Source organism: Dromaius novaehollandiae, chromosome 2, assembly GCF_036370855.1.
Source record: "Dromaius novaehollandiae isolate bDroNov1 chromosome 2, bDroNov1.hap1, whole genome shotgun sequence".
In the NCBI taxonomy this organism is placed as follows: domain Eukaryota; kingdom Metazoa; phylum Chordata; class Aves; order Casuariiformes; family Dromaiidae; genus Dromaius; species Dromaius novaehollandiae.
Window position 1 is genome coordinate 23361171 of NC_088099.1, and position 21909 is coordinate 23383079.

A 21909-nucleotide genomic window follows, 5' to 3' on the forward strand; every position below is an offset into this window, starting at 1 on the left:
TTTATTCATTTTCAAATAAAATAATACTGTGTGTAGCACTCAGACTTTGGGTTTTTTATGCATGACAGGAGCTCATGGTATCTTGTTTTGAGATCAGAGAGGATTGTACTGGCTTTGTTCAGTACCTTTGTTGATATTAGATTGTAACTGGTTCGGTGTTGGCATCAAATGGTCCAGAGAGATGGTGTGAAAACAGTATGTAACTTTTGTTTGAAATACAGAAGAGGAAAGTTAGTGATAAGGTTACCTAATGACAGCAGGAGCATTCTGCTCACTTGTGGGCAAAGCAGGAGAGAGGGAGCTGTAGTTGTCTTTTTCACTTCTTGGAGGAATAGAGTAGGATCTCTTCCTAGCATTCCTTAAAGTACCAAGAGAGGGGCCAGCCTGCATATCATCATGCTCCTTAATTAATATGTCAGGCAGCTGGGAGGCGTGTCCAGCTCTCTAGCTGGTAAAAGCATGCGGAAGTCCTCTGTGAACACATACTGGAGATTCAAACTACTGCTGTAGTCTCTAAGATTCCCTGAGATTTGCTTTGCTGGCCAGTGTTTGAAACAATTTGTAGCTCAGAAAACACACCAGACAAAATTCCCTTATGACACCTGGCAGAGCCAGATACAGGTCACAGCTCTTAATTTTTATGTAGTTGTAGCTTGCTACAGTCTGCATAGAATAGTAGAGACAAGTCTTACTAGGCATGCTTTCATTTCAATGGATTTTCCCATGTTTGTAGAATACAGTCCTGCCCCGCTTTTATTATCAAAGCTACCAATTTTTGTCATCCTTTGAATCATCACTCTTACTAGCCTTGGCTGATGCCAAGTACATGAACAGAGGGAAGTAGTGAGCTACCTGTAGCAGTTTTAATCTCTTATTTTATAGTCTTGCCTTCTGGTTATTTTCCTTGCTGACACACTGAGTACTCTTCTAGAGATGGGCTATTTTTTGAAGGGGTGTTTCCTCCAAAGTAGTTATGGGATGCCTGTGAATGTGTGTCAGTCTTTGTTGGCTATAGTAACACCATATGAACATAGGAAGTTGTCTCCTCAAACAGAAATGGATGACTTCATACCTGTAATTCTCTGGTTCTCTCAGTGAATCTAATGAATGTCTTAGTACTTAAGGGATTGCATTTCATGTGTTTTTATTTAGGGTGAAAAATGGCCTAAAGGGTGTATAAGTGCTTATGAGAGGAGTAATTGCTTTTTGATTCTTCTCACTGCCAGAAATGAACTTTTGAAAACACTAGAAACATGTGGATTTAAATGTCAAGAATTTCTCTTGTCTCCAACCTGTGTAAGTACTAATATCATTTTAACTTTTCAAACTGTACTGAGCCTAGGGACATTTGAAAATGATTTACTGTATTGGAAAACAGAGCAATACCCAGTACTGAAGACATTCTTCTGAATGAGCGAGCCATCTGGCATGGCTTCTGATATTGCCAAAATCATGCTGTTGTTACTGTTGAGGTCCCAATTGTGTATTGCTTTGCAACCATTGTTATTTTTTAGATAGGCATGAATTTACACTATGACCAGGAAGGTAGTTTTCGCAACAGGAGCCTCATGACTTCAGAAGTGCTGATGCCCATGATTTTTCCAATGCAGAAAACTTGACTGTGTTATCTGTGGGAGAAGGGGCTCTGTTTGAGTGCTTCCCTGGCAACTGCAAAAAGAACTAAGGGAGAGTTAAGTTGTGTAAGACTAAGTGGAATTGATGGAGTGCTATATCTATTTGAGAGAAGCTTATAAAGAGTAGATTGAAAATCAGTTGTGGTACATTTGTTTCATTGCTAGATGTCTTATATAGTTCCATGTTTAATATGGCAGTGAAACACCTTTTTGCTTCTTTGTTGAAAGTGTCTGTCCCAAGAAACTGTGATGATAATGCCATTTTTCTTCTTACCTCACATAAAAAGTTTGTTTACATTTCTGTTCATTTACAGAGAAAGTCAAAACCATGAAGAAAAAAATATTTACTTGTTTGTTTGCTTGAGCATGCTTAGTCATGGAAGTTATGTTCATGGGTTCAGTACAAGTGCTTAGATATTATCAATTAATTTTGATAGCTTGAAAATGGCAACATATTTTAGTGTGACAGTTTTATTATGGTAAATAATGGTATATAACTTGTATGACAATATAGATCACTTCTATTCTTTTTATCACATGGACTAAAGGCTTGTGGTTTTTGCTTACAGCTTGGCATTCCTAATTCTAGGCTGCGATATTTTCTAATTGCAAGGCTTCACCCAATGCCATTTTCCTTTCAAGCTCCTGGTGAGGTGAGTCTAATTTCTATTAGTTGAATTTGCTTTGTTTTATGAAGATTGAGGGTTAAATTTTCAGTTTAGTGATGTGGGGAAGAATGGCTGGACAGATAAGGGGGTATTAACACAAACGTTATAATCTGTCTTTTTTTTTTTTTTTTGCCCTGGATGCTGAGTCTTCTAAGGACTGAAATGCCTGCTAGTGCCTTAGGTGGCTTAAAGCAATTCGGAGAAGTTTTTGGAGGCTATTAGCAGGCTAGAAAACAATGCATTTTGCTACCTTTCTCACAACCTTGGAAAAGTCCTTTTGTAAGAGTGATTATTTGCAATTGTTGCAATCATCAGTAAATCTTGATGCCAAAATCTTTTGAAATCTTCATAAAAATAATAGAGTTACTTGCTTTATTCTGAGCATCTCTGAAGGAATTCTTATTGCAGTTTCTGCAGTTGAGTTGTTTATTGCAGTATCAAATTAAGTTCTTTAATTTTTCTCACAATTTGTTACAACTTAGATATTGACAAAGTTCCCAGATCAAGATCTAAAAGACTTAATCAAGGACAAAGTTGCTGACAAACTGGATGAAGCTAGTTCTTCCTTGCTTTCTAAAGAGAAGAATTTGGATCCAAGTGTTGGTCCTGATTGCAGCAGCAAGAAGAACTTACCAAAGGGGGCCTTTCTTTTTAAGCTTGAAACAGCAGAAGAAATGGAAAGGAAGCACAGTCAGGACAATGATTCCTCTATTCAAATGCTAAAAGATTTCCTGGAAGAGGATAATGAAGAAATGAGTCAGTATTTCCTACCACCAAAGTCCTTATTGCGCTATGCTCTTTTGTTAGACATTGTTAAACCCACCTGCCGGAGATCCACATGCTTCACAAAAGGGTGAGTTAAAAAGAAAATCTGTTGCTGAATCCTGTTCTGAAACTTGTGTTTTTACTTGCATACTTTAAAAACAAGGAGAGCCATTTCATCAAAAAGACAGGCCTCTCTGGAAAAAAAAAATTGCTCTAATATAGCATGCTTCCTCATCCAGTAGAATGCCAGCATGAGAATCTGTCTGGCAGAACATCATATGCCCACTCTAAAAAAGCATTCACAAAAGACAGTGCCATTTGTTGTTGACCTTCACAGAAGCTTAATTACCCCTGCAGAAATATGGTTTCAGCAGACTGGGTATAGTACTGATTCATTAATGAATTTCTTTATATTGCTCACTGAAATTATAAAGTGTTACGTATGACAGATCCATTCCTCATTAAAACCATCTCCACTGTGCATTTTATTGATTTCTTGGATTTTTCAGCTTTGTAGGTCGGAAGAGCTGTGGATGGGCTATCTGTCATAAAACCAGTTAGGTGTCTGCATTGCAAATCATATTTGCTGGAGCAAAACATCCAGTGCTTTTATGTCTCGTAGTTTTCTCATTTGTACATTGGAATTTTAGGGCTGACTGACAGATTGTTGAATGTCCTGAAATCCCACTAATCGAGGTTCAGGAGCTTTTCAGCTAAATGCATTTGTATTGCAAAATGCCAGTTGGAGCCTGGAAGTTTGTAGCAAATGTTAATATCAGTGAATTTTTCAAATTAGACAGTTTTTTGGAATTCTCAAGAAGTTTCAACAAAATGGCTTTTAGTTGATGACTTAAAGTTAATTACAACAAGTTGGGTTTTTTTATTAGTAGAAATTAAAATGGCAGATGGTGTAGACAGAATTCCTGTAGATTCTGTGATTTCAACTTTTTGATGATATAAAGGCTGAAAAAAACCCAAAATTTCAAAATTTCGGGAGCAGGAAAGCTCTTCCCCCAGCTCTGATTAACATAAGCCTTTTTTGCCCTTGCTGTTTTGAGTTGCAGGGCATTCAGCATCTTGTAGGATCTATTTCTTAACTAAAATGGTTAAGATAAATAAAATAAAAACCTTAGGCCAGAATGATGCCTTGTGTATCTCATTTGTCATATGTGTCATCAAAAATAAATTCTGCACTTGTGGTTCCACTAGAATACGTCATGGCATTTTGTGGTCATGTTTATCAACTTCACACTGAAGGAGTCTGCTGAGTTGGAAATCTGAAGTCTTTGTATATAGTGGTGGGAAATCTGGCCTTGAACATGAGTGTTACCCTTATGCTGATTTAAAAGGAGTCAGGCCAGATACTTGTGGTAGTTCTTCTTGGCTCAGAATGTAAGAGTCTGAGTTACTGTCTTTGTTCCCTTTTTTATGAGCCTTTTGGAAGGAAGATTGCCAAAATGGTCCTCAATGTGGTCATATCATTTACAGCTCTGCAGAGAGACTGATTATAATTACGTTTCAGGCTTCATCCAAGTCAGTTTCTCAGATGAAGAATAAGTTGCTGCTGGATGTATTCTAGGAGTTGTTTTTGGCTTTCTCTGAGGCAAATTTGGGAAACAGGACCCTGAACGGAGCAGAGCAGTACTCTGAGTAGTATGGAGAGTCCCTTTGCTGAGATGCCTGTATGTGTCTTTCTTACGAGAGTCATGCTGATCACCAGCACTGAAAATGAGGAAAAATTGTTTTCCTTACTTGTGATTGGTGTTCAGAGATTTCCAGTAAGGTTCCCGTGCTAAGGATAATCTGGGTATGTTGCATCCATTGCTATTGCTCTTTCAAGAACCTCAAACACCAACAGTATATGACCCTTCTGCTCTCTGCCTGTATCATACCAGTATGTCTTCTGAGGATTGAAATGCTTTGGTGCAGCACAGGGCAAAGTGCAATGGCCTGTGATATGTGGGGGATCAAGCAAATGATCTTGTGATCCCTTCTGACCCTGGACACCAGGACAATTTGAACACGGTTGCTGAGTTCCTTGAGAGTATAAATACCACAGTTTCTCTTAGGAGCATCATTTATGGTGGCTGAAGTTGTGAGAGAGGCAATTGGCCATTTTAACAAACAGAGCAAATAAAAAGTATTTCTTTAGATATGATTATATTGTATCTGCTTGTAAATTCTTGACGTGCTGTTGACCAGAGAAGCAATACCTTCTGAAACAGTGTAAAATTAGTGACAGAAACTATAACATTGTGGAAATCATCTTTTTATTAGCCATAATACAGGACACAGAGTACCTAGAGATGATATATTATGTATGTGAAACTAAGAATTTTTTTAAAAGCTTGCAGAAACAAAGAAGAAAAAATCTTGAGTCAGGTAAAAATTTAAAAGACTGCAATTTCTTTCTTTATTATAACCGGTAATGAAATACCCAAAAATCAATAGATCATTTCTTACTTTGGCAAGACTTCCTGTATTTCATTACGTTCTGAATCTCTTAGGAATGTTAATTTTTTCTGAAGTCAGCAGCTGCAATAATAAGTAATTAACATCCAGCTAACATTGGATATTTGCCCACATTTAGGTTAAAAAAAAAAAAAAAAACCCTGACCCACCCCCATTATTTATTTATAAAAATGGCAGTATGGTGATCTTCATTTTTAACTGTGTTACATTATCTTTCTACACCAAATGGAATTTTCTGTGGGCAATTCCATACTCTAGTGCCAGTTATTTAGAGTGGAACATTTTATATAACATGTATCCCATCGAAAAAGTCCTTTTTTTCCCCAGTAAAGGGAATAAAATACTAGTCTGAAATTTATCCTCATTTATTTATTTTGCCTCAGATATATTAATCTGAAATATAAGATTAGATACCGTAAGAAGGATATCAAATTCCTCACTGCCACATGTATGCTACATTGTAAAACATGGTATTAGGGAGTTTTCAGAACGCATCTAACCAATTAAATATTATGTATTTACAACACAGTTCAATTTCATGTGGGTTTTTAATCTGTATTAGTGTTTAGGCCCTTTTGTTCTGATGCTAAATAAGATTTGCATATACTTTATTTAAAAAATGTGAGTTGGTCTCACTGAGATTGGAAGAACTACTCATAAACTTTTCTAACTGGAGAAGAAATTCTCAAGCTTGAGGTCTGGTGGGTCATTGCATCTGTGCTAAAGGGAGAATATTCATTTCTTCATTGTGGCGTTAGAAAAACTTGAAAGAAAAATTGTTCCAAGTGTGTTGGTGTAGAATGAGCCCAAAATGAAGTAAAAGACCCTGCACAGCTGTCTACAGATATGAAGAGAAGAATAAGGAATAGTATCTGTTAATGGTAGGTGCAAACCACCTCCATCTGGTTCAGGAGGTGTTATGAAATTCTTCTACTGTGGAAAAACTGTCTGTTTCCCTGTCTCAGTCTCTTTCAGTTCAGGGCATTCATATGCTATTGTTGTTTAGATCAGCAGAACATGTTTCTGAAAGCCCAGCAAGTACATAATTATATTTAAATGATAGCCTTGGAGAGACTATACAGTAAACATGTAGTTATGTAATCAACCACAAAAGATCTAAAAAAGCTATCATACGGTTTTATAATATCAGTTTACTTACTATTTAGTCAGGGTTTTTTTTGTTCTTGCTAGCTGCTCTGCACAGAAGCCTGACCATCTCCCTTCCCTTCCCTTTCTGGAAAATCCGCAAACAACCAAAAGTTAAATCTGACTGAATTGCTTTGTTCCTAATGGAATGATACAAAACTTGTAGGCTCACCACTAATAGTCTACTCTCCCCCTTTAATGGTGGAAAGTCAGTTTGAACACCTAGGACCATTTTGCCTTTAGCAGTATAAAATCGGTGAGTGTGATGTAGATGGCCCTTTCTGATGATGGCTTGCTTGAATTCCTTGGCCAGTTGCCTTCTGTAAGGCATTAGCATGGATAAACCCTTGGGCACTGATTGCAGACTCATCCTTAGGGATTACATTCAAAGGCTGAACTGCACTTCCAGGGTTAGCATTGTTAATAACAAGGACTTCTGTGTTATCTATCCAGGAAACTGTGTGTTAATCACAATAAATGAACTTCATTAAGCTCCCTGCATGTTTGCAGTTGTCAGGATTTTGAAGTCCAATGAAAATTTTCACTTAAGATTTTTATTGTTGTTGTTAAGGTATGGACACTATGTAGAAGGCACAGGCTCAGTTCTTCAGACAGCAGTAGATGTACAGGTAAGAATGTCTAGACTAACATATGAGAATGATTTGTTTTAAAACTTGTTCTGTCTGTGTTCTGCTCCGGTGTTCTGAATTTATTATAAGAAAAATGCTTTTAAAGCTACATTTTATGGCAGCTGAGTTCCCAAACAACAGTTTATTTAAATCAAGATTATATGTATACCTCTATCTGGGGGGAATACAAGTTGCTATTATTTTATTAGCCATAGTGTCACACAGAGATGTCACAGGGGTATGTGAAAATGTTAAAATGGACTAATTCTATGGATAACTTACATTACCGTGTTGTGATTCTCTGGCCTGTCTTTGTACACGAATGATCCAGCAAGCATGTCAAATGTTTAAAATGTTTGAATAGAAAAAATATTTTCTATTAAAAGTGGTCTTTGGGCATTGGGAAAGGTAAAAATAAATAAATATATGGGTGAATCAGTATTCAAAGATACTTTTCACAAACTATATTCTGTACACAAGCGTATCCTCCTGCACTTCTGTGCCATTCACTAGTACTACACAGCATTTCTAAGCATATGAGGAATGCAGCATTGGAATTCAGAATAATCTCAAAGCAAATGTCTTAAAACAGCTGCATCCATACAGTGTAATTTTTGTAGATGGTCAGGCTATTGAGTCATCCATCTTATTCTGTCATTAACAAATGTTTATAGTCCTTTGATTGCCTCACTTAGTATTGGTATGGCTTGTAACTGAAGGAAGAAATGATGGATTCCCACATGGCAACATTGGTTTCTTTCTTGTAAATGCATGTGTTGAGATGTTGGCTGAAAAAATATAGCACCAATGATAATTTCAAACAAAACATGCTATTGTCTTTGGCACTGTGATAATCAAAAAGATAATCTGTTATGAGTGTTACAGCATAATTTTACATGTTCTGCTTGCATGAGTGCTATCTATTTGTTGTTTTGGATATTCTTCATAGCTTGAATCAGTGTTTAAATGCATTGAGATGATACCAGAAGAAGAGAAGCTTATGAAATTGTCAATATTAAAACTGAGGTACTTTACCCCAAGAGAAATAGCAAATCTCCATGGATTCCCTCCAGAATTTGGTATGTGCTTGCAAAGTGCCTATTTGTTCTTCATTTTTATGAAATGACGACTTATTTTTTTGATGAGGAGTAATCCATGCTTTTTGTTCTGCAGTTTTTTTCATACAATTTTATTTTAATGATTATTTCTTATTATTTGGCTAACATTTCTCTGAATTTCCATTAGTTTTCTCACAGTTTATAAAAACTAATCTCTATGGTTATGTTTATTTTCATAAATTAGAAAAAAGTTTCGGAATGAGAAATGCTGTATTACTGAATGGCAATGAAGGAGGACCTTTGTTTTAAAGTTGAAACTATTCATGCAGCAGTCAAGATTACCAACAACTGTAATAAGTCAACATATCCTGCCAATTTAGGAAGTCTGTTATTGGTTCTCGGTGTCTGAACTACTTACTTTTTCTCTTCTACACATTTGCAGCTGCTAACAGGGAATTTCCAAAGATACAGATGCTTCTTTGTTCAGGAGTAGCCAAACTCTTCAGTTAATGATCTGTTAAGGCCTCTCTGTTTTCTAGAAAAGGCAATACTAGCTGTTGGTCTAATAAGGTGAGGTACTTCATTTTCTAACTATTTTTGTGGAGAAGAGGGAGTCAAGGAGCAAGACTATGCAATACCATTACACTGCATACAGGTCAACCAGAATTAAGTCTGCAACAAATTCACTAGAGTTCCTCTTGCCCTTCTATAAATAAAGAAAAGCAAGAAAGCATAGATGTTATTACTTGCTAAGGAGCCTGGCCTGCTGCCATCCTATCAGCTCAATTGATTGTCTCAGCAATACCAGCCTCCAAAGAATCAGATGTCAGTGACCTTGAGTAATTTGTTACATTTTCCTTTGAATTCCTCTGTGACTTAAGAGTTTTAAGGAAGGCTAATAGTTTGTATATATTTTTCTTTTGCAGTTTTATTTTGTTTTCTCATTTACATTCAGAGTTATTACATTTAAAGAACAGTTTCAAGGTTGCTAAGTCAAACATTCAGAGTAGCCAGAACTAAGCTTGCTTGTATAACAGTATTTGTAGAGTGTGCTATGTTGAGTTACATGCCCATATGCAGTTTTTTTCATAGCCTCCCTTTAATAGACTCCTTTTTGCAGACAGCCTTTGTCTTAGCACAGCTCTCTTCCATATTGACTTAGGCTAATGCAAAGAAGCCTAACAAGCTAAGCAGGGATGCATATTGAATTACTATTCAGTGTGTGGTTTTCTCGTCGTTCAGCATGCATCCTCTATGTTATTAAAAGAAGTTTATTGTGCTGTCAAGCTGCCTTTTGAATACAGAATTGTCCATTTCTTTTTTAAATATGATGATTATTATAATAGCTGTTGTTTCCCAAACATTAAATCTGTCTTTACAATAGCTAAAAGGGATGTGGTAGGGTTAATGCTGCTTATATTTTACAGAGGGAGAACTGAGGTGAGGAGAGATTTATGTTTGGAAGACACCATTAATTTAGGGTGACCAGCTTGTGAAGCCTGACTTACTATTTCAGAGTGGTTGGAATGATACAATGCTTCCTCTGCTCAGATCTCATCCTCTGCTCATCCTCAGGGGCAGCTGTGAGCTTTAATACTTACATGAAAAAGAACTGAACTCTCACAAGTCAAGCTTCTAAATGTGAAGAGCTTCCAGATAGTCACCATCTGTGAACCGCTCATTTAACAAAGTTGTCTTTTATTACCTATGAACTGTGCAATAGTGTCAGGGACAGATTCCAGCTCTGAAAGGGCAATACACTTCCGCCTTAATAGTGAGACCTTCATCACAATTCTTGCAGTTCCTTGCTTTGCTATCCTACACTTCCAACTTCCACAGCAGATGAAACAAGCCTTTCTCGTCCAGCAGCTTCCTCCATCATATACTCCTGATTTGTATGCAGAATAAGTCTTTCCCGTACGCTGAGTCACAAGTCTGACATTTCTTTCCTCTGTGTTTGAATCTAGAAGTTTCCTAATGTGTACTTGCAAAGGGTCTTACTCACCTCTAGGTGATTAGAATCTCTTGGGAACTTAGCTACTATAATCTAAGTTTCCTCTGAGTATTTGCAAGGCGTGTTTTTTTCCAAAGGCTTGTAATTTGCTATATTTACAGTTACAGCAAAATGTGTTTCTCCTGTGTTAGATTTCAAGTCATTGTTGTGAAATGTGGAGTTTTCAAAGGAAAATGTGCTATCATTTCTCTGCTCTTACATTCTGTAGTGACAGCACCATTTGGGCTGAAATTTTTAACAAAAATCCTTAAGATATACCCACTGTGAATGTGTTGGCCGAAAAACTAAAGAATGAGAAAACTGTAAACTGAAAATAAGCCTTAAGAGAAGAGAATGTCAGGAAGCTTTGATAGCAGATGCTGTTCCTAGCTACAGCTACAATTAACAAAAGAAACACAGTTGTGTTTAAATGGATCTGTATTGTAACCCCTTCCTACACAAGAGATGCAGAGTTACAGTCATTGTTCTTTCTTAATATTAACTGATTTATTTGTGCTTTTAATATCTGAATGTAGAAATAGTAATTGCACTATGGGTCATTGAAACACTGCAGTCATTTGCCTTAGTCATTGTCATGGGTCCCACAGCAGTAGTGTTAAAAGTGATCACATGATTCTTGCAGCTATGACTTGTTTTCATGAGAGTGACATCACGATGCTGTTCCTTTTCCATTTTTCCTGTTAGTAATGTATGTACCTTGTTGAGAAACAAAAGGCAGCCTAGTGGGAAGCCAGCACTCTTTGGTAGCGGGTGTTGCTAAGACTGTGACATTGTCAAGTAGCACGTATGGCCTAAACGATATGGAGGGAGTTCAGAACTGTGCAGCAAGTACCCACATACTATGAGTTGTTAAATCTGTCCTCCTGATGTAGCCTGCTCTTGAGCCGAGAAGAGAGGAGATGCAAGATAATGTTAACAGGCAGATGGAGGGGACTTGGCATAAAGGAAGCAGTGAGTCCTGAAAATAAATCCAGGCTTACAGCTGCCAAGAGGCGGTAGGAGCAACTCTGGAATTTTCACTGTTTAGATACACTTATTCGGCTATAAGTGTGTATGTGTTTGTGTATAAGTGCACATTCATTTTTATATATTCTTTTAAAATTTGTAAATTCAGAGCCTTATCCAGCGGCTTAAGTGAAAACTCCAGCTGAGGAAGTTTGTGTGGGAATGTAAGTGATTGTTCCAAAGAGAGAAGAATAGGTGCCCAAATTTGAGTGCCAGGAAGCTGGGCAGAGTGGTTGGAACTGGCAGAAGATGCATTTACCAAAGTAGTCCACGTTCCAGGCATTAATAACTGGCAGAGAAGGATGGAACAACTCCTCCCAGACACCTCCTCCTCAGCTTCCCACCCTTGGCTTAGCTTCTGTCCAGCCATGTTCTCTCCTGAGCCCTCTCTGGAAGAGGGTTTCACTGATGTGCTGTGAAAACTTCAGAACATGTACATCAGTTTTGCACGCACACCATGTGTATGCTTCAAAGCTAATCTGGGTGCTGGTGACCTCAGGGTCAAAGTTAGGTGTTTCTTCTTAGGGTATGATCAAATAATTGAATGCGATCAAGTTTCAGCAGCTTAGCAAATGACATGAACAGTTGAATCACTGCTGCTGTTTGTCTTTCACTCAAGTTAAAGCAAACGCACTTTAGTTCACAGCTAGAGTGAGCTAAGAGTGTAAGCCAGGACAGTTATAGTTGACCAGCTGGTTATTGGTAGCTTAATTCTCAGCTCCTCTCTCACCTCTGATTGTGCACTCAATACACAGTGCAGACATTTTGCAACACCTGAACCAGTTTAAATTTTTCTGGGCCTCCTTTCTTTCTGCCAGTCCTTGCTCTTCTAATGTGAAGGACATTTTTGATGCTCTCTATATTTCTGAGTGCATTCCACAGGGTCAGTGTTGAATTACATGGAAAATTGTTCAGCTGCTCGATCACTCACTGCAGTAAGCCTTGCTCACAGCCCAGTTTGTACTGGTGGTGTATTGTGCTGTCAGACTGGTTCGATTTGCCTTAATTGGTGAGAGGAGCTCAGATTAGAAGTAAAATATAAAGGTTGTCGAGAGAAGCAGTTTAATACATCTGCAGAGCCTGAGTTTTTCCTTTCTGCCATGGCCACATTCCTCTTTGGATGTTCAGCTGGTAGTCCGTAGAGTAGCAGTTGTGCAGTGTTTTAGGTAATGCTGCCCCTCCCTGAGATGGTCATCCTTCACCAGGAAGGTTGGACTTTTTGAGCGGTATGAAGAAAAGCTAGATTAGCATTAGTTACAGAGTAAAGCAGTGTTTCAAAGCTACTTGTTAAATCTTAGAAATGGCTGTACTGCTAATGGAAGAACCAGTCCAAATCCAGTGAACTGGTTGGGAATTATTTTTGTGACTTTGTGAATTTTAGGTGAGAGTGTGTGGGGGAGAGCTATACATAAGCTGCAGTCTGTGAGAACTGTTTTAAGAATTGTTCATTAAAAATAGCAGTAGATGAAAAGCTAGGAACAAACGCAGACTAAGGGCATTGAACTGTGTATTTCTGTTAATGGCATTAAACTATGTGTTTTTGTTTTAGGCTTCCCTGACAAAGTAACAATAAAGCAACGCTACCGTCTTCTGGGAAACAGCCTCAACGTACGTGTGGTGGCAAAATTGATCTCCTTTCTACTTGGATAATTTAGAACCTGAGTCTGATGAGTATGACCGATGACAGAAAATACTTTAATCTTTAAGAGGAAGCTGATAGCGGCTGGACAAAAATCATAGTTAATAAAAATATCTGTCCAGGTATTTTACTGAACAGTTCTCATGTATTTTTAATACTGTGTTGTATTTATGGTGGATTTGCACTGTACAGATGTTTTACTGAAATGGATGTTTCCAAGAATTAATTGCTCTATTGAAATGTTCTTTTTAGTTTGCAAAATGAAAAATAGGAGCATTTACACATCCCTCAATGAAAATGGATAAAAATTTTGTATTTTATCTTAAAACTGTCTTCTCAATGCACTATAAAAAGGCTGTAAATGTCAAAGATGTTTTAATTAAGTGCAGAGACTAAGTTCTACATATAAAATGTCTTCATCTGTAAATATAATTGATCCATTCTTAAAAGATTTACTGTATATATAATCTGAAATTTTGATGTGTTTTTGTAGCTAATGAAACGACTAAATGCAATGTTTTGTATATGATTTTTAAGGAGACACAGTATCATCTATAGTTTATTTTTGTCTGATCTTCTCCAGATACTTGTAGGTTTTTGGAACCCAACTGTGTCTGTCTGGAGGAATTTGTTTCAGGGCAACTAAATAAAAATATTTCAAGGTTATCACAACTCTGACAATAACTTGGCTGTTTCTGTTCTCACTTAAATTATGCAGGATGAGATCATTGGTCCTTTCCAAAGACCTACACAATGCAAGACATAAAAGGATTTTAAAACTCTGTGTCTAGCCAAGGAAGGTTTTCTATGGCATGAGAACTGGAGAAAAACTGTATGGTTATTTTCTAAGACTTCTTCATAAAACTTGATACTACTGCTAGGGTAAGGAGTGAATGTTGGGATGAGGCCACTGCCTGTGGCCACCCAGAGTGCCACATGTATACACCATCTCATGGAGCTGGACTAAAAAATTTGTGTATCATCAGGTCTTGTAAGTTCAGTGTCCTGTCGCAGCAGAGAAAATTACGAAAAAACAGAATGCCTTCTGAAGAAGTATGTATCTAGTTTGTTACTTTTGGTACAGATAATGCCATACTGCTATCTAGAGAAAAGCCAAGTTGAGAGAGGAAAAGGCGAGATGATACTTAGTAAACAGCTTGGGCTGAGCTACTTCAGCCTGTCTTGTTCTCCAAGAGCATTTTGACCACTTGGGGTGTTCCAACTATAAAAGAGAAATGGAAATAGATTCTCCCGAGGGAGCTCTGGACTGGTCTCTTTTGTCTTGAAGATGAGTTCTGGTGACTACATGGTCTTGTTCTTGGAGATACATGATAATGGCAGGATCTTTTCCTCTCAAAAGTGATCTAAACAGTCAAACCAAAACAAAGGAAATCATAATTTTATGTACAAAATGGGATTTTTTTCTGCTAAAGCATGTAAATAACCTTTTTATTTTGCCTCACTATAATAATATTTGGCAAAATATTACTATTAATATTTAGTTTTCAGTTCTTTAGTGTATAAATGATATTTTAATTGTGTATATGCCATTCATAAGCAAGCTGTATTAAAGTGTAATTTGAAAGTTACCAACTGCCTGTAAAACTATGACATAGCAATACAGTCTGTTATATGTTGGCAGTGATTTTTTAATTTAATATGACTGTGAAGACTGAAATTTGTTTACTGATCAGATCTGTTCCCAAAGCAGATAATATTTTGAAAGAACAGATTTCAGAGTTGTAAAGACGTCTTTGTATATTTTACCCCTAGCAGTCCTGGAAAACCAGTGCAGCTAAATTGAGTGAACTGCTTCCTATCCCATCTATTTGTCATTAATAGACTTGTTTACTGAGCTCTGCTGAATTGCACCTGCTTGACCTCGCTTGATGATCATGTTGTTTCCCTTTTTTCAAGCAGTCTCCTAATAATAAGTGCTTTGCAGACTACATCTGTGCAGTAGTTTGCAACTTCAGCTTAAGCATTTTAGCAGCAATGAAATTTTAGCAGCGAGAGCAGCTGAAAGGTAAATGAGTGAAATCTGGAGGACAGCTCTGGAATTGAGAGGAGATATCTAGAATCTGATTTTTGCTTTCACAGTTCAGGTAGTCTGCATGTGTGAAATTTATCTTCTTATGCGAATGAGATGATATGGCCGAATTCCCTCAAGCTTAAGAATCTCCACTGAGGAAAAAGATGTCATATTTAGGGGTGTCATATTTATGCAGTCACTTGTAGAGCGTGGCAATTGCCTTTAGAGGATGGTTTACCTATACAAGCTTGTTTTTATCGGAGTTAATCCAGGATTTCCCTATACTCATGAAGAAACCTATGTAACAGTGAAGTTGCTGAAATATCTTTTGTTCAAAGCAGTAGTTTGAATCTGTTTTGGTAGATGAACATAATATTTTCCAGAGGAGGTACATCCTTTCATATAGTGAACGTAAGGCTCTTGCTGGTAAGCATTGTTGTCTCACCTTTTGCTCAGCACCGTAGAAGGAGTGTAAGGATTGCCAGGATTCTGTGTAGTACAAGCTGAAAAAACATTGCTCTGTAGTAATACTATCACATGTCTAAAGTTTAGTCATGGATATGTCCATTGTGTTCTCTGAAGACAGATCTCAAAAGTAACAGTTGAATTGAAATCTGAACAGGTCCAATATTTTGATGACTGTATTCTGTGGTAGCAATTATAGCAAATTTCTAAAAGAAATAGACAATTCAACAAGTATTTGTTACATCTCAAGGATGAACTGTTAATTCTCAGCTCACCCTGTGTTTTCTCTGTTCTATTTGCTTGCTAGTCACACTGAAGTTTAATGCTCCATTGACTTTTTGTATAAATACTGAATTACATTTCTTGTCTTTTGTAAATCATTATGAAGTGAAAATCCATTAGAAATCTAGTATATTTTGCCTTTTAGATACTTGAAACCACTTATGTGCTCCGTGGTTTTTTTTCTGTATGATGTTTAAAGAATACACGATATTAATAAATATTTATAAATAGTGTATAAAGTAGAAGTGGTCAAGGAAATATCCTAGGAGAAATAATGCTGGAGTATTAGAAACTAGGCATATAGCCAAAGATGAATTCCAGTGAGCGTCCTCGTTTTTGTCTGTGCAGGCATGGGTGTTCTGGTATTATAAACTTCATTAAAGGAAGCAAATGCTCATTTAGTAGCAGCTTGCTTGAATAAGTAACTGATATCCAAGACAGCATGGAAACTAAACAATGAGTAGTGATAACATGTCAATTTAAATGTTATTGTGAAGACTATGAAGAGATTTGTGTTATGTTTGTTTGACTACTGGGATTGAGAAAAAGAAATATATGACATTACATCACCAGACAGCCGTGATCTTTTTGACAGTGGGAGGAAGCACATGCCCCCCACATAGAGCTCTGATTAAGCAAAAAGAGTTAGAGGGGCTAAAATTTACTGGAATACACCACCTCTAGTAAGACAGGGCTGTTGGAAGGAATTTCAGGGTTTCTCTGAGTGACTGCTCTGGTTGGGCACCTTTCAGAGATGATTGTTACTAAAACTCAGAAAACTGCCACAAAGAAGTCCCTAAAAGGTCCTCCAGTTGGGAGCTGCTGTCTCTCTCTAAACACAGGAATACATCCTGAAATCCCATCTTGGTTGAGAGCATGATTGTTTTGCACCTTGGTCTGTGCACTGAACTCATGTAACTCTACCACGATTTTAAATTGAGGTACAGCCTGGCATTTGGAAGCAAAACACATTGATCCTTCAAACATATGTTCTCACAACTGAAGAGTACTAGTTTTGATTAGTTCTTATGTTTGCCCTGTATATATTTAAAAAGATACTTAATCCCATTTTGTTTATAAATGTTACACTTAATAAAAATGGGATTCCAACCAGAATTAATATTTCTGCATTGCATTTCAGCTGTATATCCGTCTTACTTACAATATGGCATTATTCATTACGCATGCGTTGTAAGGTGAAGCATGGGGAAGAGTTCAGGAGAAGACTGCTTGGGTTCACGGAAGAAAAATCCTTTGGGGAGTATTGAATAGGTAGAATTCTGGCTGAAGAAGTGCCCGAGCTGCAGATAGATGGAGGCCAAGAGAATGCTTAGGAGAGGTATTGTATGTGCTTGCCCTTTGGTGTACCCTTTCTTCCCTAACTATCTACTTTGGCTACTGTTCCAGACAGGGTACTGACCTAGACAGATCTTTTTCTAACCCAGCATGCCTGCTCTTACTTTCTTATATTTGTATTGTGTCAGAATGCCGATATTTGTGATCACAATATCACTACATAGCAAATGATTCATGCACTTGCAGTGTACAGCTCAGATCTAAGCTTTTCAATAAAGTGAACAGAACAGAACAAATTTGAGAGAGGTTGTGCAGCCAGGTCCATTCATAGCTTTAGGGTTATTAGTGGAGAAGGGTGACTATGCAAATGGCAGTCTCTAAAAATAACTCCAGCATATGTTAAAACAATTCAAATATGCTGAAAGGACTGGAATAATCAATAGGAAAGAATAAAGTCAATGTTACTGACTGGAAACTTTATCATGAACCTAATTTCAAAAAAGAATGAAACAGAGAATGGAAAACAAGAGGCATCAAACTGATGGTTTGTAAAAGCAGCACACATAGGAAGTAAAATCGGAAGGACAAAGCAACCAAAATGTAAGTCTTCTGGCTAAAGAAAAAACCTATATATTTTAAATGCCTCCACTGTGATAAAGAAATCAAGGGTGAAATAGGATGATAGATAAATTCCAGCTAACTAAACCAAAACCCATCTCTTTGTTATTTACAATTAAAAAGTGAAAACCTAGATTTTCTGGCCAGTTAGTTTAACTTCATCATCAGACAAATTATTAACTTCATCACCTAGTAGTTGTGTTGAAGGAGCAAAATCTTAAGCAGCTACAACAAGGCAGAATGCTGAGAAGTAAAAGAAATCCATAAAGAGTGACATGGGAAATAGGGCCTTGCAGACGCTACAGCCTCTGCAGAAAGTACTGCAGCCATAGAACTTCCTAGACACACAGAAGAGAAGGAGGAAGCGGTGATGGATGGTTATAGGTAAAGGACAGAAGAAGGAACAAGTTGGAGGGAGGGGTTAGAAAAAGCTGCCTGTTCCAGTACCAAATTTTATATTGGAATTGTTACACATTCAGGAAGGGATTTTAGTACTTCCATTTGATGTTAAGTGGAATTACTTAAGTGCCTAAATCTGACAAAACCATCTAAAGCTACTTCTGACCTTTGATGTCTCTGGGCACCTACCTCTTCACCAGAGAACTAACCATTCCAATGTTACGTTTTTCACAGAATCACCCCCATTTCAGCTGAGGTAAATTGTGTGGTGTAATCCTCCATATAGGGCCTAATTTCAGTTTAGTGCTCAGTCCTCTCAGAGCTGCAGGGAACATGCTGAAAGCAATGAATTCAATACCAAACATTGTTTACACCAGCAATTTGCACATTTCGATCATGTCCTATTGTGCAATGATAAGAAGCAATACTTCTTTATATGACTGTAGTGTGTCACTTTTGAACATTGGAATATTATTCAAAAGAGGAAAGATGAAAGAGAATCCAGGGAAGTGAAGATGGAAATACTGGGAGACGTGACCTCAACCAAATGGAAACTCAGGTAAATATGCACTACTTGGGAATAAGCTAGCAACATGACTGAGTCTTTAATTACTTGCACATATTTGAGTCATAACATTGAAAAGCAGAGATCTTTTTTACATGTATAAAACAAAGTAAAGGGTTACATGTTAGTTTTTGCCCTTAAAAATTAGCCAGGTTTGTAATCCGTACCAACGGTTGCACTTCCCCCATTAGAAAAGGAAGCACTGTCATAGACTTGTGTTTTGTCTGTGTCCGTGTTGACTTTCTAGGTGCAATCAATGCCTATTGAATTCTGGCCATAATCTGAATTCAACTATAGGTCTACTACAGCAGTGTCTTGCACTGTTGGCATGTATTGCAAGAGATGTAGAGATCACCATTTCATTTCACATGGCCCCATACAGAATCATAAGATGGTGGTAAATTGCAGTCACTGCTAATACAGGATGAACTTCAACCAGAATTAGATGGAGACAAATGCTCCATTACTTCCTGCCAAATCTGTGAACAACCTATTCTCTTCAGAGATGTTTCCTCAGCTATAATGTCAGTGAAGTAATGGAATGATCTGTCTCAAGAGGAAGTGTTCATGCCAGCTCTCCTTGTCAGAATGAACAAATGCTATTCTTATGCCAGATATGTGAAAGGTTTCCATTCTGTACCTCCAGAAATGATGTCTTAATCCAATGTATTTCAGTAAAAATAAAAAGGTATGCACCTACTTTTCTCTTTAAAATGGTTTATAGATTTCACAGCTTGGCCAGCCTGAGATGCATTCACTAGGAATAGAGTGGTAAGTTAAGTAAAATTTCAAAGGTCTAATAAAATAGAAAATACTGTGCCATGCAAGGTTTAGACAGATGCCCAGAGCTCTCTTTCCATCCTATAACCAGTGCAAAGTCAGATTCACTTGGCCTTCAGGTCAGTCGTTTTCTAAGCTATAAAACCTGCATGGAGAGAAGGTAAAAAAAGTTCTTTCTTCTTCCTCCTTAGTTTAGCAGCATTCTCCCCAATCTCTATTGCTGGAGTTAGTTGGAAAGAAGAGCTTCATTCAAAGGCTTACAGGCAGCAGAGAGGGTCAACGCATACTCAGTATACAGAAGAAATGAATACAAAAAAGGAAGGATTTTTTTTTGGATCACAACCAAAGTCCGGGCTGAAAACTGTCAATGTGAGGGGCTTCGTGAAAGTCAGTCCTTCAAGTATGCATACATTCAACCAGTCTGCTAGGAACTGCAGGTATAGTTAGCTGTAGCTTCTTCAAGTTGACAGCAACACAGTTATAAAAACTGAATAGGCTTGACAAAAAGCAAAACAAACCCAGACAGATATCAATACAGACATGAAGAGTATGAAGGGACATGGACAGCACAAGTATGTGCAGATGCAGAAGGTGTCCCATTGACCAGAGACATCAGTAATTCATCTATGCTCTCCTGTTCTGGAACAGAGGTTTCAGAACAAAGGGAGGAGTATGTGATAAAAAATGTGTGGGGACAGATCCTCAGTTGGTGTGAAATACCATAGCTCATTTGGATTGAATGGAATGAAAGTTTTCACCAATTGAGTGTGCAACTCTGTTTTCTTGTAAACATCATCCCCTATGGTGGTGAAAGACAGCACATGGGATTTCTTGCTCATGCTCCTCTCCAGTCTGGTGGCAATACCTGTGGACTCAATCTCCTGGAGATCACAGGCTGCTGCAGAGGGGAGGAATATTGCTGTCAGCCAGAGAACTGAGCTGCTTCTGCAGCATTAGTGGATGGAAGCATGGGAAGATCTGTGCCCTGTGACTTCAGAGGAAGCTTCACCCCTGCCCTTCCAGATCTCTAGGCAGCAGCACTAACTGTTGAGTTATCTGCATCACAGTCTGCCTGAGCACAAGGAACACTGTCAGCAGACTGTCACTGTACTGAATGATGAGATAGGTTTTAAAAACATAGATAATAAAGTAATAGGAGCTAGTTCCTCAGGCAAATAAGAGAAAACGTGGTGGTGGGATGCTGCTGTGCATCCAGTCAGTTCTCAGGTGGCAGGAAGGCTTCAGCCTCTTAGCATTTCTGTCTGTGAAAGCTGTAGAATTCATTCCGTACCCCAGCTTCAAGGCATGTCCCAGATATCTGCGGGCAGAACTTCTCTGTCAGATGAAAAGTGGAAAACCACAAATGCAAACTGGAGCAGAAAGGAAGGCTGGGTAAGGATAGCAAGTGCAGAAGGCTCAGCTACCTCCACAACAGTCTGTGGGTTACAGGATCAGTGAATGGTGCCTACCGTTACCTTCTAGCAATGGCAGCTACAACTGTTTCTGCTCTGCTCTTCTCAGTAAAGTTCTGAAATGTGAGCAACCTGAATGAGTTATCTGTTAAACAGAAAGGAAAGAAATGAATGGTGGTGGGACTGAACATTCAGGTAGCTCCTCGCATGAAGGTGGAAAAGAAGATACACAAAGCACCTGTAAGGGAGGAGAGGAAAGCACAGCGAGACCTTTTGTTGGGGGAATATGGGAACTGGCAAAAGCGAAAGATGGAGCAGCAGGAATTGTCATAAAAAGCTGACTTTCTGGGTGGAGGATGAGACTGCAGAGACCCTGACACATAGCAGTGGGCACAAGGAGAGTGAACATGGAGTCTGTGATCCAGTGGGAAAACTGGGAACTGTAGTTAGAGTGGAAGAAAGAGAAGGTCAAGGTCTGATGGGTGAGCGGAGAATTCCTGATGAAGGATAGGACATGGACCCTGCCACGGCTGTCTGCAGCAACACCCTGAGCCTTAGGCACAAGTAGCCCCAGGGACTGACCGACCCTTATGACTTGGGCTACTGCCTGCCCTCTCTTCACCACGCATGTAAGCTGTTTCTGGGGGAGGCCGCAGCCTGGAGCCCTGTTACCTTGTCTCGCTGCGTGGGAAGCGCTCTTCCAGGCACGGCACCACAGGGGCAGCACATGAGGCGAGCAGTGGCCATGACAGGAAACTGGAAGTGTCCTGATATGGACTCTTCCTTTGAAGAAGGCAGAGGGGTGCTCCTGAAGGGTAGAGGAAAATGGGATCAAGATCCAAACGTTGGCTCTCAGAACATACGAATTTGCATTTTTCAATTAACTTGGAGCCTTATGCTAATTCTTGTTTATTCTTCTGCATGGTCTGTGGCTAGCCCTGAATTTGGGAGCCCCAGTGTGTGCAATGAATATGGCCTACCCTTGCCAAACAATATACAGTCCCCTTGGTGTGCGATCATCTCCTCAGCA

The 21909-nt window shown here is 38.4% G+C and overlaps 1 protein-coding gene across 5 annotated transcripts in view; it reads left to right on the plus strand.

The window, feature by feature from the left end:
* TRDMT1 (tRNA aspartic acid methyltransferase 1) overlaps window positions 1-13702 on the plus strand; it is a 31104-nt gene extending 17402 nt beyond the window's left edge. For 4 of the 5 annotated variants that reach the window (XM_026098671.2, XM_064505982.1, XM_026098666.2 and 1 more), the window contains 6 exons: window positions 1227-1296; window positions 2204-2287; window positions 2785-3155; window positions 7257-7314; window positions 8264-8393; window positions 12941-13702. In XM_026098671.2, the coding sequence (XP_025954456.2) occupies window positions 1227-1296; window positions 2204-2287; window positions 2785-3155; window positions 7257-7314; window positions 8264-8393; window positions 12941-13041 (814 nt within the window). In that variant the 3' untranslated portion in view covers window positions 13042-13702. The remainder of the gene's footprint in view (window positions 1-1226; window positions 1297-2203; window positions 2288-2784; window positions 3156-7256; window positions 7315-8263; window positions 8394-12940) is intronic. The other variant, XM_064505983.1, reaches the window with a different exon arrangement.
* The last annotated feature ends 8207 nt before the right edge of the window (window positions 13703-21909 follow it).